The sequence below is a fragment of the Stenella coeruleoalba genome, assembly GCF_951394435.1.
Source record: "Stenella coeruleoalba genome assembly, chromosome: 1".
Lineage (NCBI taxonomy): Eukaryota > Metazoa > Chordata > Mammalia > Artiodactyla > Delphinidae > Stenella > Stenella coeruleoalba.
In genome coordinates, this window is record NC_137169.1 from 90,812,195 (window position 1) to 90,828,809 (window position 16,615).

The 16,615-nt window shown below is 35.6% G+C and overlaps 1 protein-coding gene across 6 annotated transcripts in view; it reads left to right on the forward strand.

Annotated features, from left to right (window-relative positions):
* The window catches only part of RNPC3 (RNA binding region (RNP1, RRM) containing 3), a 78,392-nt gene that overhangs the window by 456 nt on the left and 61,321 nt on the right, over positions 1–16,615 (forward strand). For 5 of the 6 annotated variants that reach the window (XR_013828849.1, XM_079925032.1, XM_079925034.1 and 2 more), the window contains exons 1-8: positions 25–349; positions 1,491–1,538; positions 5,903–6,021; positions 6,890–6,973; positions 7,390–7,501; positions 8,605–8,673; positions 11,709–11,851; positions 14,637–14,762. Coding sequence is in view for 5 of the 6 variants with exons in the window: in XM_079925032.1 (XP_079781158.1) it covers positions 158–349; positions 1,491–1,538; positions 5,903–6,021; positions 6,890–6,973; positions 7,390–7,501; positions 8,605–8,673; positions 11,709–11,851; positions 14,637–14,762 (893 nt within the window). In the remaining variant the exon portion in view is untranslated. Of the gene's footprint in view, positions 1–24; positions 350–1,490; positions 1,539–5,902; positions 6,022–6,889; positions 6,974–7,389; positions 7,502–8,604; positions 8,674–11,708; positions 11,852–14,636; positions 14,763–16,615 lie in introns of those variants that run through there. The other variant, XM_079925033.1, reaches the window with a different exon arrangement.

The following is a 16,615-nucleotide window of genomic DNA, read 5'->3' on the forward strand; positions in this document are numbered from 1 at the left end:
CCGTCCGTGGTGCAGGTCTCGCGAGAAGGCGACAGCTCTCGCGTTACTTCCTTGTTTCCAGAATCCTTAGCGCGAAGTGGGAAAACACTTACTTAGCTCAGCTTTTTATGATCACTGCGGTTTCTTTAGTGGCTTCCCTGTTGGTTCTCCGTGACAAATGGCGGCTTTGGAACAGCCGCTGCCGTTGTCGAGAGGATGTCAGAGCTCTGCTTCGCTTTCTCCGCCGCGGGGCGACCGAACCCTTCTAGTGAGGCACCTGCCAGCCGAGCTGACTGCTGAGGAGAAAGAGGACTTACTGAAGTATTTCGGGGCGCAGTCCGTGCGCATCCTGTCCGATAAGGGGCGACTGGTAAGGGCGCGCCAGTCCCGAGCCTCCGGGGAAGGCCCTTGGCTGTTGACCTGGGGAGGGGGAGTTCTGACAGAAGGAAGAAGACAGAAAAGAGTGAGGGAAATGTGCTTGTGTAGTGGGGACTTCCCAGTCTTTCCTCCTTCATATCAAAATAGTCCCAAGTCAGGTTTTAATTGGCTCGAGCCTAGGTTAGTCGCCGCGCTGCGGAAAAGGGCAAGTGAGAAAGGCAAAGAAGAAAAAATGAAAAGAGAAGCTTAGTTATGTTCCATTTTCCCATCCTGGGAATCTCGAAACTCCTCTGAATTTGGAGGTATTTCTCTTAGGCTCAAGAGTACTCTCAGAAATATGTAGCGAAGGACTGTTTAAAAATCTTGGTACTTATAAGCCAGCGTTAAGACATTCATCAAAATAGAGGAGAAGCTACAGTAGTCGGTAACTTGAGTAAACTAGTTACAGGATTTCTACTAAGTTTTTGACGAGGATGTTATTCATAAAAAATTTCCAACGGAATCCTTCAGGGAGCAATATTTTAAGACTGTTCAAAGTCCAACACTGGGATGTACACAATTACTTTATTCTCCTTTATACCTGAAGATGTTTTAGATGAGTTCTCTCCATTAAAATAGCAGTGGTGATGTTAAGTTTCTGCCAGATGGCCTGTGATGGGGCAAAACATCAGTGGTTGAAGTCTCCCCACGTGTTTCTAATAATGCAGCCAGGGTTGAGAATTACTGAGTTAGGAGAAAGACCAATTTAAACTTTGCATTTGGCTATATAAAGGAAGGTTTAGATCGTAGATGCGTTATACATGGAAGATATTTTATATGTTTGGATGGTTTAAGGGTGGTCCTCTGTGTATAGTAAGGGTTTTTAAACTTATGGACTGTCGAACTACTTGAAAATATATGTAAAACATGCTGTGTGTGTGTGCCCCTTTATATGAGAAAATCTTTCATCTCAAAGAAGTTTGATCCTAAACTGATTCAAAAGCAGTGTACTGAATTTAGTAATCAGTTAAATGATCTGGATTTTCTGTCCTTTTCTGTGATTTTATTAATGTGTCAAATCACTGTCAGCTGGTAAAATATCAGACTTCCTTATGAGAAATTATATTTGAAATAATTTGTACCTTCTTTTTCAGAAACATACAGCTTTTGCTACTTTCCCTAATGAAAAAGCAGCTATAAAGGTATGACTTTTTCTTTTCTATTATTAACAATTTTCTGTTATCCAGTTTTAAAAAATGGAGCATAATTTTAAACTATAGTTTTTAAAAGCAAAAGGGTTTGTATTTTCAAATACAAAAAGGGTTTGTATTTCCATAGGCTACATTTGGTTTGTCATTTGGCAGATTTTGCCCAGTGTTTGGACATAAGACTTGTAGATTAACTGGAACATGAATTAAAATTGAATTGTAATCTCATATGTAATTAAAAGTGACAAATTCTAAAGGATGCAAACATTGATAACTATCTCTGTAACTGTTGCAAGACAAGATGTTTTAAGCATTATATGGAAAATATATATATTTAAAAAAATTTGCAAAGGAGGTGACCTTTGAGGTAGACCTTTAATGATTAGTTAGATTTTGAGAAGAAAACAAAGGGAGTTGGACCTTCCAGGTTTAGAGAACACTAAATAAAGCTGTGGGGCATGGAAAGTCCTAAGTGGAGCAAAAACTAAGGGTTGAAATTGAAATAGGACTTGGAAGATAGGTTGAGTCTAAATTTGGGTGGAAGGGAGGGAGGGATTGAATTTTGTTTAGTAGTTATTCTTAAGGCACTTGATATATTTGAGCTGACCAGTAATATGGTCAGATCTGTGAAAGACATCTGGTAGAGTTCATGTAATGGATTGGATATGGAAAAAGATTAGAGTTAGAAAGACCAAATGGAAAGCAAAGACAAGAGAAATGTTATAATGGCTAAGGCAAGAGAAAGGATCTGAATAAGGCAGTAAGAAGACAAAGGAAGAAGTAGATACAAATTTGGTAGAGATTGTGTTTTTTGGTCCTGTGATCCCTGTAGATGTAGTGGTTGAGAGAGAGGGAATACTTGGGAATTTTTGGACTGAGTTATTGGGTTATTACATTAGTTGACAGGGGCAGGATTCAGAGGATGTTTGCAAAGGTAGGTAATGAATTCACATATTATCTATTAATTTTGTGGAGTTTGTGGGCTACTTCTGTGGAAATATTTTAAAAACAATTAAAAATATGGACCTAGAGCTGAGGCAGGGTTAAAAATAGAGTTTCCTCAACAAGGTAAATGGATATGGTTGCCCAAAGGGAGAAGAGCCAGCAAAGAAGACTGGGAGGGAGAAGATAAAAAGGAAGTAGAACTAGAAAATAAATTTTCATGGATGCAAGGAGAAGAGAGTTTTAAGAAGATAAGATCCTGTGATGACACAAGGTGAAGAACGAACACAGTCTATTAGTAAAGTATTTTTATTGTGAAACTATAGAAATGACCCAAATTCTTATCAATAAGAGGGAAGGATACTTTAAATTGTAGTATATCCATACACTGGACTACAACCCTCAGAGAATGAGCTCAAATGAATATGTATTAATAAGGAATGTAGCCCAGATAGAGTACATGGATAAAGTTGCAAAACATATAATATGTAACCTTGGAATTTTGGAAAACTAGTATCAATACTGTGTATGTTAGTTTATGCATAGAACAAAATGTAGCAGAGCTATACACCAAATTGAATAATAAATGTCTTTCTCCAAGGATGGGATTACAGAGGACTTTCACATTATATGTATTAAAGTATAGGAAAAATTTTTTTTCAGAAAAGACCTTTTGAAATATAGCATAAAAAGTGTTTAGTATAATATGGTAATGAAAACCACCTTGTTTTAGAGTCAAGATTAACTTGGAGGAGAGGGCATGGAACCAGTCATTGTCTAACATTAAAACTTAAAAGCCATAACTTTGAAAAGAATGTGTGACATAGATTTTGAGAGGAAGAAACTTAAAGCAATTCAGCTGTATTTCAGATAATCAAAGGCTCACTGATAGTAAGAGGTCTAGGCTGATTTAAGGACTTGAAAATTATTGAAACGTATAGAAACTTGCTTTGTATAATGGAGTCGAATAAGGATGCATAAAGATGGTAGAATAAAATTATAGTCCCTGTTGGGCTTCCCTGGTGGAGCAGTGGTTGAGAGTCCGCCTGCCGATGCAGGGGACACGGGTTTGTGCCCCGGTCCGGGAAGATCCCACATGCCGGGGAGCGGCTAGGCCTGTGAGCCATGGCTGCTGAGCCTGCGCGTCCGGAGCCTGTGCTCCGCAACTGAAGAAGCCACAACAGTGAAAGGCCTGCGTACCGCAAAAAAAAAATTATAGTCCCTGTTAAGGCCTAACGTTCCATTTGTTCAAAAAATATTGAGTGCCTGCTATGTGCTAGATAGTGCTTTAGGTCTTGGGATATATCAGTGAATAAAACACAGATTTATGCCCTCATCGGAGCTCACATTCTCAAAGGGGAGACAGACCATAAATAATAAACTTAATGAGTTTAGTATTTTAGAAAATGATAAATACTATAAAAAAAGAACGATAGGATCAGGAGTGCTGGGTTGGGAGGATTAAGCTACAGTTAAGGTAGTTATGGTCATATTTGAGCAACACTTTAAAGGAAGTGAAGGAAGTTAGCTAAGGGAATTTTGGGGAAGTGCATTCTAGTAAGAGGAATAGCTGGCATGCACTAGCTTGTGGCTAAAGCAAAAAACATGAGGGGAGATATTGAATTTGAGGTCAGAGAAGTAAGAGGGCCATATCATGTAGGTACTGTAAGGACCATAGATGTTACTCTGAGTAAAATTGGGAGCCATTGTAGTATTGTGAGCAAAGCAGTAACATAATTCACCTTATATTTAAAAGTATCACTTTGTGTTGAGAGTAGATAGAAGGCAGGGAAGAGTAGAAACAGGGAAATCTCTTAAAAGTTTATACTGTTAATTCGGTCCAGAGATGATGGTCGCTTGGACCATGATGGTAGCAATGGAGATGGTAGGAAATAGTCAGATTCTGGATATATTTTGTAGGTAGAAGCAAACAGAATTTCTCAGTGGCTTGGATATGCAATGTGGGAAAGAGGTGTTAAGGATGGTTCCAAGATTTTTGACATGAGTAAGTGAAAGAAGGGGGTTACCATTGGAAGGTTCCCTATGGAGACCATTTGAGGGGGGATGGGGAGAGAAGATTCAATTCCTGAAGTCTTAATTTTAAAATATTTAAAATTAAGAGAAGCTTTCCAGTAGTTTGGATATATGTTCCTGGATTTAAGGACAGAGGTTTGGGCTGAAATTATAAATTGTGAAATCATCAGCATAGAGATGGTTTTTTAAATTAGGGTGCTGGATTAGATAGAGAGGACCAATAATAGACCTCTGGAGCATGACAGCATTAAGAGTTTGAGATGGCATAAGCCACCGTGATTGAGAAGTAGAAACAAATGAGCTGGGAAGAAACCTGTAGGAAATTATAGTGTCTAGACACCAAGTGAAGAACATATATGAAGGAGGGAGTGGAGTGATTGCATTAAATGCAGTAAAATGAAGGTTGAGAATTGACAATTGTTGTGGCAGTACAGAATTTGTTGTTTATGACAAGCAGTGTCAGTGGACTGATTAAGGCATGAACCTGATTGGAGTGAGTGTGAGACTGGATGGGCAGGGAGGAATTTTAGATAGAGGGCATAGATAATTCTTGAGTTTTACTGCAAGAGTAATTTAAAGCGAAGTGAGGGTGGGGGCGGGTGGGCGAGAGTGATAAGTTGGATCAACAGATGAAGAAAAAATATTTTTTAGGATGGCAGAAATCAGACTATGTTTGTATGCTGATGTCGATGATCCAATAGAGGACAGAAAATTAGCAATGTAGGTAGGAACGCACCCTGTACAGTTCCAGAGAGCATAAGAGAGGCTGGGATTTAGTATACAAGTAAAACAACTAGATTTAAATAAAAACATGGATTGTTAACATGTGATGACAGATAGAAGATAGAATATGTGGATGCAGAAGCTGGTAGATGGAAACTTATGGTGGGAAATCTGAAGTTCTCATCTTGTTGCTTCAGTTTTCTCAAAGTAGGAAGCAGTATCCTAGGCTAAAATAATGTGACAGGAGTATTGTGAGGTTGAGGAAGAAGGAAATAGTACAAAATATTGTCTTAGAGATTGGTAGAAAAAATGAACTAATATATTTGACTGTGGCTTCCTTAAGGGTCATCCTCAGATTTGTGATTATGAATTTAAAGTGAGACTAGCCCAATTCATTATGTTGGTTTTTCTAACCATTTTCAGCTGCCTGGGTATAGGCAGCATTGTATTTAACCAGATCTTAGTTTTCCTAAGTGATTGGAAGCAGTTGCTTAATAAGTAATGAAGTCTTGGCAGCCTGAGATGAGAAATGGGTAAGAAATAGCCAAGGAAATGTTACGAGCGTTAACAAAAAACATGTATAAATTATTTATATATGGTCTCTAACAAATAATTTTGGTACAGTTATTAATTTTTTTTTTTTACTCTTCCAACTGAAGGCATTGACAAGACTTCATCAACTGAAGCTTTTAGGTCATACTTTAGTTGTTGAATTTGCAAAAGAGCAAGATCAGGTTCATTCACCATGTCCTTCTTCAAGCACTGAAAAAAAGAAAAGGTATGTAGATAGGTTTTCGTACATTTTAAAAGTGTTTTTTTTAATCCGTTGTATTGCTCTTGGATTGTTTTCAGACTAGCAGGTAAATAATTTGAAACAGTAAATGGTTATATCTCCCTACCGAATCTAGTACATTAAAGCAATGTATTTGTTCATTCCTAATTGTGCATTAGGAACCTGAGTATTGATTTAATATTAGGAATTAATCAATGTGAAGTGGGAAAAGAGTAGGGGGAAAAGCATTCAACTTTAAGTGGAGGGAAGGTAACTAGTATAAAGTCCTTGTGTTAGATATAGCAAGGTGTCGTGAATAGGCGTGGCCTGGTATTTGGGTCCCAGCTGTTAATTCTTTGTAGTTATACAACCTTTATAAATTTGCTTTACACCAGTGGCTCTCAAAGTATAATCCCTGTACCAGCTACATCGTCTAGGATCTTGACTGGAAGAAAGATTCTTAGGCCTTAACCTCGTCCTACTGAATCAGAAATTTGGGGTATTGGGGGTGGGGAGGAGGATAGGCCCCAGCAGTCTGAGTTTTAACAGACCCTCATTGATGTACATTGAGGAAATTTGTGTGCCACTGATTTATACCATGTGAACTTCAGTTTTGGTGGGGTGGGGGTGTCTGAGATTTATCATACCATCTTCATAGGGTTGCTGTGAAGAGTAAATGAAAATGTGCCATGCCTTCTATAATATCTGGAATAGATACTCTTTTTTATTGGTGTTTACTTAAGAAATAGTTGAAAGTTTTACTTATGGAACTGTTTTCATAATGCCCTGTTTAAAAAGATAATATGTCATTTTTGTATGCAATTTTTCATTCTATTTCTAAAGGTAAGATCAACTTTGATTCTGTATTTCTTAGGTCTGATGATACTGTGGAAGATGATAAAGAAAAGAAAGAACTTGATTGTTTAACCATAGAAAATGGAATTGCACCAAACCATGGGTTAGCATTTTTTGTTTGTATTTCATTATTCTTTTGGTTTTGTTTTGGATAGGTGGTATATGTGGGGGATGTGTGTGTATTGCAAATAAGATAATTTTTTAAAGAACATTTTATTATATATCGTGCATATTTTTAATGTGTTGATTAAACATACTGAGCTCTAAGAGTTTGTCACTGAATTTGGTTCCATTAAAATGTTCAAAGTTGTAAGATATTCTCTGATAAGAAATGCCGTATTGTTCTATAATGCAATCAGAAGGCAAGTTTCTTTTTAAATGTAATCAATTGGATCTTTTAGGAACAGAGTACTCTTACTGAATCATTTGAGCAATTTGTATGTTATTAGGTTACCTAAAATGAGTTATTGATATGAAACTTATTAAAACACAATAAGCATTTTTAAATATTTTTTTTAGGCTGACTTTTCCTCTAAATTCATGCCTCAAGTATATGTACCCACCACCTTCAAGCACAATTCTAGCAAACATAGTAAATGCTTTGGCAAGTGTGCCTAAGTTCTACGTACAGGTAAGTAGAATAAAACGTTTCTCAAAGTAAATACTTGTATAACCTTATATGTTACTTTTCATGCTAATTCTCAAGCTTTTTTTAATAATAGTATTACACTAATTCCTGTAGGGACAATGATGTTTCAGTATTTTAAAGGTGTCTTAGTTTGTCCTGCTATAACTAACTACCATAGCCTGGGTGGCTTTTAAATAATAAAAAATTATTTTTCACAGTCTAGAGGCTAGAAGTTGGAGATCAGTGTGCCAGCACGGTTAGGTTCTGGTGAGGGCCCTCTTCTGGGTTACAGATGGCCGTTTTCTCTTTGTATCCTCATGTAGCTGAAAGAGGGTGAGAGAGCTCTCTCTTGTGCTTTTTATAAGGGACGCTAATCCCATTTATGGGGGTTCTACCCTTATGACCTAATTACTTCCCAAAGGCCTTATGTCCTAATGCCATCCCATTGTGGATTAGGATTCAACATAAGAATTTTGGAGGGGGACACAAACATTCAGTCCATTGCAAAAGGTAATAAAAAATTACTACATTCAAGTAAAGGCTTTTATAAACTATAGCTTAAAAATACTAACATGTTTAGTATTAATAATACTAATAAACATAAGCTAATTTGGGAAATATAATTTCTGGTAATTCTTTGTTACTTTAGCATACACCTTTTCCTTTCTTAAAGGAAAGGACATAGAGGACCCCTCAGCAAATGCTTGAAAGTACTGACAATAAAACGTACTTTTAAGTACAAAATATAGATGATACTTATCTTCTTTGTTGTACTTCTCTGTGTTTCATAATTTCACAATAATCAAGGGAAAAAAACAGTTCAGTAAATTTTTATGTTGTAAGAACATGACATTTTTAATAATGAGAATAATTGTATTTGTAGAATTGACAAATATTTTAGGAAGGCTAATCTTCTGAGATACACCAGTGCCTGAGATATACTAGTTTAGCCCTGTCCTGGGATTATAAAGGCAAGAGGTGGTCTTTCCTTTGCACTAAAGTAATGAATAGTGTTATTGCAAAGTTTTTAAGTACATAAAATATCAGATATGAGTTGAATCATCATTTTTCTATTTTATTTTAAATGTTTTACCACTTTTATTAAGGTGCTTCATCTTATGAATAAAATGAATTTGCCCACACCTTTTGGACCAATTACTGCAAGGCCTCCCATGGTAAGAAAGCTCTTAGAATTTTCAAGATTCAAAATTTCTCTTCCTGAGGTGAAATTATTGAGGCTAAATTTTACAAATGTTGTGTCAGTGACCTCTAATGTGTATTGAAAATGAACAAGTGTAAAGTTAACATAATAATAGTCCAGTGGAGAATTGAAAGTGGGAGAAAGCCAGAACATTAAAGAGATGCTTTAATTTACGCATCATTTCTGCCAGTGTTGTTGTTCAGGCCTTTGACCTAGGATGTTGTGCTATCCTATAGGACAGTTACATTTAACATACTGAATTGTCTAAAATTTCTATCTTTCTGGTTTTATTTAAAAGGTTGATGATTTTTTATTAGAATTTACTGTGCAGATCTATCAATAATTTCAATGGTAGGCTATGTCTGCTCTTGAATAATTTTAGTTATTATTGGGTTGGCCAAAAAGTGCCTTCAATTTTTAAGTAAAATAAAAGACACATTTTTCATTTTCACCAAGAACTTTATTGAACAGTGTATTTACCGTTTTGTTCCACTACCTTCTGCCATATTTCAGGCAACTTCATAATTCCATCTTCCCAAAACTTTTTATCTTTTTGAGCAGAGAACTGTTTGTTCCAGATGCCTTTTACAGTCTTCCAGGGAATTGAAATTTTTTCCATTAAGAGAATTTTGTAAAGACCAAAATAAATGGAAATTGAAGGTGCAATGTCTGGTGAATACGGTAGATGAATCAGAACTTCCCAGCCAAGCTGTAATAGTTTTTGCCTGGTCATCAAAGAAACATGTGGTCTTGCGTTATCCTGATAGAAGGTTATGCATTTTCTGTTGACTAATTTCGGGTGCTTTTCGTCAAGTGCTGCTTTCAGTTGGTCTAACTGGGAGCAGTACTTGTTGGAATTAATCATTTGGTTTTCTGGAAGGAGCTCATGATAGAGGACTCCCTTCCAATCCCACCATATATACAGCATCACCTTCTTTGGATGAAAACCGGCCTTTGGTATAGTTGGTGGTGGTTCATTTTGCTTGCCCCACGATCTCTTTCGTTCCACATTATGGTACAGTATCCACTTTTCATTGCCCATCACAATTTGTTTTTAAAACGGAACGATTTCATTACGTTTAAGTAGAGAATCGCATGCGGAGATATGATCAAGAAGGATTTTTTTCACTGAACTTAGGTGGAACCGAAACATCAATGCGATTAACATAACCAAGCTGGTGCAGATGATTTTCATTGCCCGATTTGGATATTTGGGGTATGTCGGCTACTTCCCGCGTGCTATGACATTGATTGTTCTCAATTAATGTCTCGATTTGATTGCTGTCAACGTCAACTGGTCTATCTGACTATGGAGCATCGTCCAGCAAAACTTTGCAAACCACTTTTGACACATTTGACCAGTCACAGCACCTTCTCCGTACATTGCACAAATCTTTTTTTGCATTTCAGTTGCGTTTTTACCTTTCTTGAAATAATAAAATATAATATGCTGAAAATGTTGCTTTTTTTCTTCCATCGATATTAAAATGGCCACACAAAAATTCACCAGTTTTGATATATTTTTTTTTTAAATGTACGTTGATATGACAAGCTGTCACAAACAAAATGGTTTCAAATGAAGTTAAAGACAGCTAACCGCTAATAGAGCCATCTTACGGAAAAAAACGAACGAACCTTTTGGCCAACCTAATATTTTGCTATAGTACTCTTAGTACTTTTTTATTTATTTATTTTTTATTAATTGGAGTATAGTTGATTTACAATGTTGTGTTAGTTTCAGGTGTATACAACAAAGTGAATCAGTTATACATATGCATATATCCACTCTTCTTTAGATTCTTTTCCCATATAGGCCATTACAGAGTATTGAGTTTCCTGTACTATACAATAGGTTCTTATTAGTTATCAATTTTATATATAGTAGTGTGTATATGTCAACCCCAATCTCCCAATTTATCACTTCCCCCCTGTTGGTGATAAATTTGTTTTCTACATCTGTGACTCTTTCTGTTTTGTAAATAAATTCATTTCTAACATTTTTTTAGATTCCACTTATAAGTGATACCATATGATATTTATCTTTCTCTGACTTACCTTCACTCAGTATGACAGTCTCTGGGTCCATCCATGTTGCTGCAAATGGCATTACATCGTTCTTTTTTAATGGCTGAGTAATATTCCATTATATATATATGTACCCTTAGTACTTTTTTTTTTTTTTTTTTTTTTGTGGTACGCAGGCCTCTCACTGCTGTGGCCTCTCCCGTTGTGGAGCACAGGCTCCGGACGTGCAGGCTCAGCGGCCATGGCTCACGGGCCTAGCCGCTCCGCAGCATGTGGGATCTTCCTGGACTGGGGCAGGAACCCACGTCCCCTGCATCCACAGGCAGACTCTCAACCACTGCGCCACCAGGGAAGCCCGAGAGCTAACATTTAAATAGAAAATTTGCTTTTGTATTGTGTATTGGTTGCTTTTCTAATGTGTATACTATTAGCTGCATAATTTTTCTTTATAACCCCAACACCTCAATTCCTGGCACATTGCAAAGATTATGCTAGCTGCTATTAACAAATAAAACTCAAATCTTAGTAATTTAACACAATACAAGTTATTTTTTGCTCGTGCCAAGTTCATTCCAAAAGTAGGGCAGAATGGTGTTCTCCTTTACTGAGTCACTTAAAAGATAAGTTATCTTCATTATTTGCATTCCCAAGTTGGTGAGGACATCACCATGCAGCCTGCAGATCAAGAAGAAAGAGAGAATTATATGTGTGGGAGTTTTTTATGCTAACATTTCATTGACTAAAATTCAGGGGAAATCTAACTGCAAAGGAGGTTTGGAAATTTAGTCCAGCTAAGTGCCAAGAAAGAAGAAACAAGTTTTGTGATCAGCTAAAGGCTGCTAAGACAAGTATTTCATCAATATATGTTGAATGTGTAGAAGAAAATCATGAGGTAGAGAGATGTGAGAATCATGTATCTGAATGGAAATGGTTTTCTAAACATCATAGATTACCATAGTATTTTTGCTTTGTTCTTTTAATTAGTATGAGGACTATATGCCACTACATGCTCCTCTTCCACCTGCATCTCCTCAGCCACCGGAGGAACCTCCTTTGCCAGATGAGGATGAGGAGTTATCTAGTAAAGAATCAGAATATGAAAGCAGTGATGATGAAGACCGTCAAAGGTTTGCAATGTCAAATAATATTTGTTTAGATTCTAAGAAACATAGAATATGGGAGAGAGATTCTCTTGCTCTTCTTAAGTTTTGCATACACTTCTTCATAATTCGGGGTCTTTAGAATTTGTCCATCCCCAACTCCCCATCATGCTATAGATTAAGACCTGAAACTAGATATCAAGACTTACGGGAACATTTTTGTATTATGAGTAATTTTTTGGATTGATGATTATGGTATACAGTTGATCCTTTATTTATTTATGACTTCAGCATCAATAATTACAGTGCTTTTATGGTCTTCTGAAGACAGCATGTGCAGAATGGTGAAAAATTTGAGTCTCTTGACATGCACATTCCTAGATGAGGTAGAACAAGGTGACATTCTGCCTTCTTGCTTCAGCTCTCATACCGTAAACAAGTGTCTTTTTCACTGTCTATTTGTACCATGTTTTGCATATTTTTGTGCTGTTTGTTGTTGATTTTGCTGTTTAAAATGGTCTCCAAGCATAGTGTTGAAGTGCTGTCTAGTGTATCCAAGATCAGGAAGGCTGTGATGTGCTTTATGGAGAAAATGCTGTGTGTTAGATAAACTTTGTTCAGGCCTGAGTTATAGCACTATTGACTGTGAGTTCAATGTTAATGAATCAACAATATATATTAAATAAGGTGTTCTTAAACAGAAACACGCGTAAAACTAGGTATGTATTGATCAACTGATGTGAGCACATGCTTGCAGGAACATCAGTGCCCTAGGGGCAGTGATCCATTATTTACTAATTCAGTGTTTGTGGAGACTTTACAGAACAAAATTAAGTTGTATTTCTGTTTTTGTCAGCTTATTCCCCTGGACTTTATTCACCTCAGAATAATTTCTAGAGCAATTCTATAGGATTTTATACAAAAACATTCACAAAAATTACTGCAAATGAATTATTCTTTTATTAGTTATTCTTGATGATCTACATATATTTTGTTTAAAGATTCTGGCAAAGAGCAGTAAATTGTTAATAATATTCAGGTATATAATCCATAGCATAGCCTAAAACAGGAATTGCTAAACATTTTCTGTATAGAGCCAAAGAGTTCTGTTGTAGTGGAAAGCAGCCATAGATGATACCTAAATAATTGGATGTTGCTATCTTCCAATAAAACTTTTTATTTAAGAAAAACAGACACTGACTAGATTTGGTCCTTTGGCTGTAATTTGTCAACCCCTAGCCTAAAATACCTGTGTAGGCCAATGATGGGAATTTTAGGCAGATATGCACAGAAGCAACCAGATAGAGAAGGAGTGGTTGACAGGAGTCAAAATCCAAGCAGAGAATCTAAGCAACATATACAAGTAATCAGCAGCAATTTGACTATTACTGAGGCAACATCCACTTGAGTAGTGGCTCCATATATTTTCTTTCTTAAGGAAGGAGTTATGTTGGAACTACTAAAATAGGAGTGAATAGAGTATCTGTCTTGAATAGAGACAATAAGGAAGGCTGGCAGTTCTTAATAGACTAACTTGTTAAATAAAGAATGTAGAACATTGCAATGGGCTAATTACTTAACCTGTAAATTTTATTTTCTTTATAAAAATAATGATAGTAATGAGAAATGCTTTAATAGGCTAGCTAAAACCATTTTTGTTTTTGTTTATTTAAGTTTCCATTTAGGGATGTAGTGAGGAATTCTGCTAATTCATCTTGAGTCATGAGAACAAAGCCTTTGCATGAACTAACCTCTGGTTTCATGCTTCTCTGTTATCTTCTGGAAATATTATAAAATATGCCACTATGTATTTGTCAGCAGATGTCTATTGATTAGTTACTTAACATATGCCTTGCACTGTGTAGAGCCTTAGTATACTTTGGGTGAGCAATCTATGAATATAGACATATATTTTGTATAACTGGATTTATTCATAAAATTTTTGGTAAACTGTGATTGTTAAGAGGCTTTAAAAATTTATAACATGTTTTCATTTTTCCTCGCTTAAGGAAAAAAGGTTTAAAACTTATTTTAACCAAATTCTTCTTCACTACATTTTACTGTGCTTGTTTTGCTTTCAAATTTCGCAAACTTAACTCTGGAGAAGTAGAGCTGTGACTAGTGGTTTTTGAACTTGCTCTGTGGAAGCACTATATCTGATCCTGTGGAAGATCCAAGAAAGCCTAGACAAGATCTATTCTAAATATTATTCATAACCATAATGGAGATAAGCTATGTATAAGGTATCAATTGTCACCCCTTGATTGATTAAGCTACTTCAGAGTATAGTATTTGAAAACTGTTCTCAAGTATCTTTTTTATATAATGATGCTTTCCAACAATTATGTACAAAATATTTTTAAGTAAAAGTACTTAAGTCCAGTTCTCTTTAATAATTAGAATATGAATCAAAATAATTTTACTACGTTCGTAAGGTCTTTTGAATATTAGTCAAGAAAAGAGCAACAAAGTTACAGAGATTATATTTAGTGTATTTTGTTTAACTTTTTGGCATCAAAGTTCAGTCATTTGGGTAACTAATAATTTTTTTAGTAAAACATATCTTTAAAAATTGCAATTAAGGAAATTCCAAATTCCTTCAAACAAAGATGAAAGTTGAGCAAGGAGATTTGTAACTTGAGCTTTTGTCAGATTGATTATATCTTATTTGATGGCTTAGAAATTATACTTATGCCATGTAAATCATTTTATAATTTATAAGCTCAATACAAATTTGTTTAACAAAAGCAGTTGTGGATAGCTATGCTTCTACACAAAGAAATCTTTTCTACTTTTCTTTCCTCCAATGTAGAATGACCAAACTAATGGAACTAGCAAATCTTCAGCCCAAAAGACCAAAAACAATAAAGCAGCACCACGTGAGAAAAAAGAGAAAAATAAAGGATATGTTGAATATACCATCATCTGCTTCACACGGGTAATTTTGTTTTGGATTGTTTTGTTTTGGATAAGGGTTTTGTATGTACTTTGTCTGATTGCTTAACTCAAATCATACCTCACTCTGACTTTTATTTCATCAGTCCACTGGTTTACCAGTGACTGCTTATTTGCCAAATTCACAAGTATCCCTAATTCTCAAAGTTGACCAGCATTTGATACTATTGACTACCCCAGGTTTCAAAATTGTCCACCCTTAATTTTACATTCTCTTTTTTTATTTCTCATCTTACTTCCTCTCTTCCTTCCTACTTTTTTCTTTTGTGACTTTCTCTTACTCACTTGCTTTTTTTTTAAATACTGGATTCCATATACTCCTGTCCATTGTCATTTTCTGTTCATATATTTATACTCCTTATTAATATCATTAATTTTTTTATGGTTCACCTGTTGCAGCTAATAGATTCCAAATCTCCATCTCTAGATTTAACCTCCTGAGATCTAAAATCTTCATTTCCAGCTTCCTATTTGCATACTCAGAGTGTCTTGTAGGCACTTAAGGTATTATCCAAAACAAAATTCATTTACTTTCATTATCTCTTTCTCCTCCTGCATTCACAGTTTTGATGATGGCATCCATCACCAATGTGTTTATATGAAATTTTGTTAATTTCTCCTAACTCCACTACCTGATATCAAACATTTTTTTACTTCGAAGTACCCTACCTGGTAAAAGTTCACATGGCTTAGCACACAGGACCCACCTTTAAATATTTATCAAATATGTGATACGTTCTCTGCTAAATATTATGGGGTTTGGATCACTCTTCCAAAGCTCAATGCTATCTTTTCAAACAGTGAGTTAATAGTCTTATGGGTAAGTAAGCCATATGCACAGATGACTGTTGCATTAGCAATTATAATAAATGACATAAGAAGAAGATGTAATTAAGAATGAAGTATTGTGAGGAAGGAAATGTCACAGCCAGTCAGGAAATCTGGAAAGACTTTAAGAGAGAGGAGACATTTGAGCTGGGCTTGAAGGATGAGAGGCAAAACTTAGGCAGGGAAGAGATATCCAGTGTGAATGAAAAAGTGAGTTTCCAGAGGTAGGAAAATTTGGTGCGTAGGAATAGAAATGATGAAAGGGAAAGCTGGAAGGATGTGGAGAGATCTGCCTTAAATGTTAAGTTATGGTGTTTGAATACATTGAGGGAGCCATTGTAATGCCACTGATATTAAAAACAATTAAGAATTTCTTTCAGACTTTGTCACCTTGTAATAAACTTTCCAGGAAAATTATGTAGATGTTGGGTGATGGTCAGGGCTATGGGTACGAGAGAATTTTATTAGCTATAAATTAACTTCTGACTATGTCTTAAACTTTCAGTTAGAGTAGAGAAATTGCCAGTGAAATAGTATTTATTACTGTGTATTTAGTTTGAAATACATTGTCCTTTTTTTCCTTTTTCACCGATTATCTGACATTTTGCTTAATAAATTTTCTTGAAATTATGGCAGAAATTTTACTTGCCTTTTTGCCATGCAATTCTATGTATTTTAATATCTTAATCAGATGAAAATTGCCATTAATTGCAATTTTAATTTCATTCAGCTTTTCTACAATGTAAATTTCCCTTGAACTTGTAAGTAACTTTATAAATAGAGGAAGAAGTTTGTTAAAATGATCTTTTTACATTTTTAAAGGAATGGGTCTTTGGGTTTTTTAAAATTATTATTTCATGTTAAGTATACATAATATGATGCATATTTCCCACCTATGTATGTTTTGACACCACAGTCCCATGCTTTTGATCTGTAGCAGCACCAAACAATTAAAAATTAATACAGTTGACCCTTCAACAGCACGGGTTTGAACTGTGTGGGTCCACT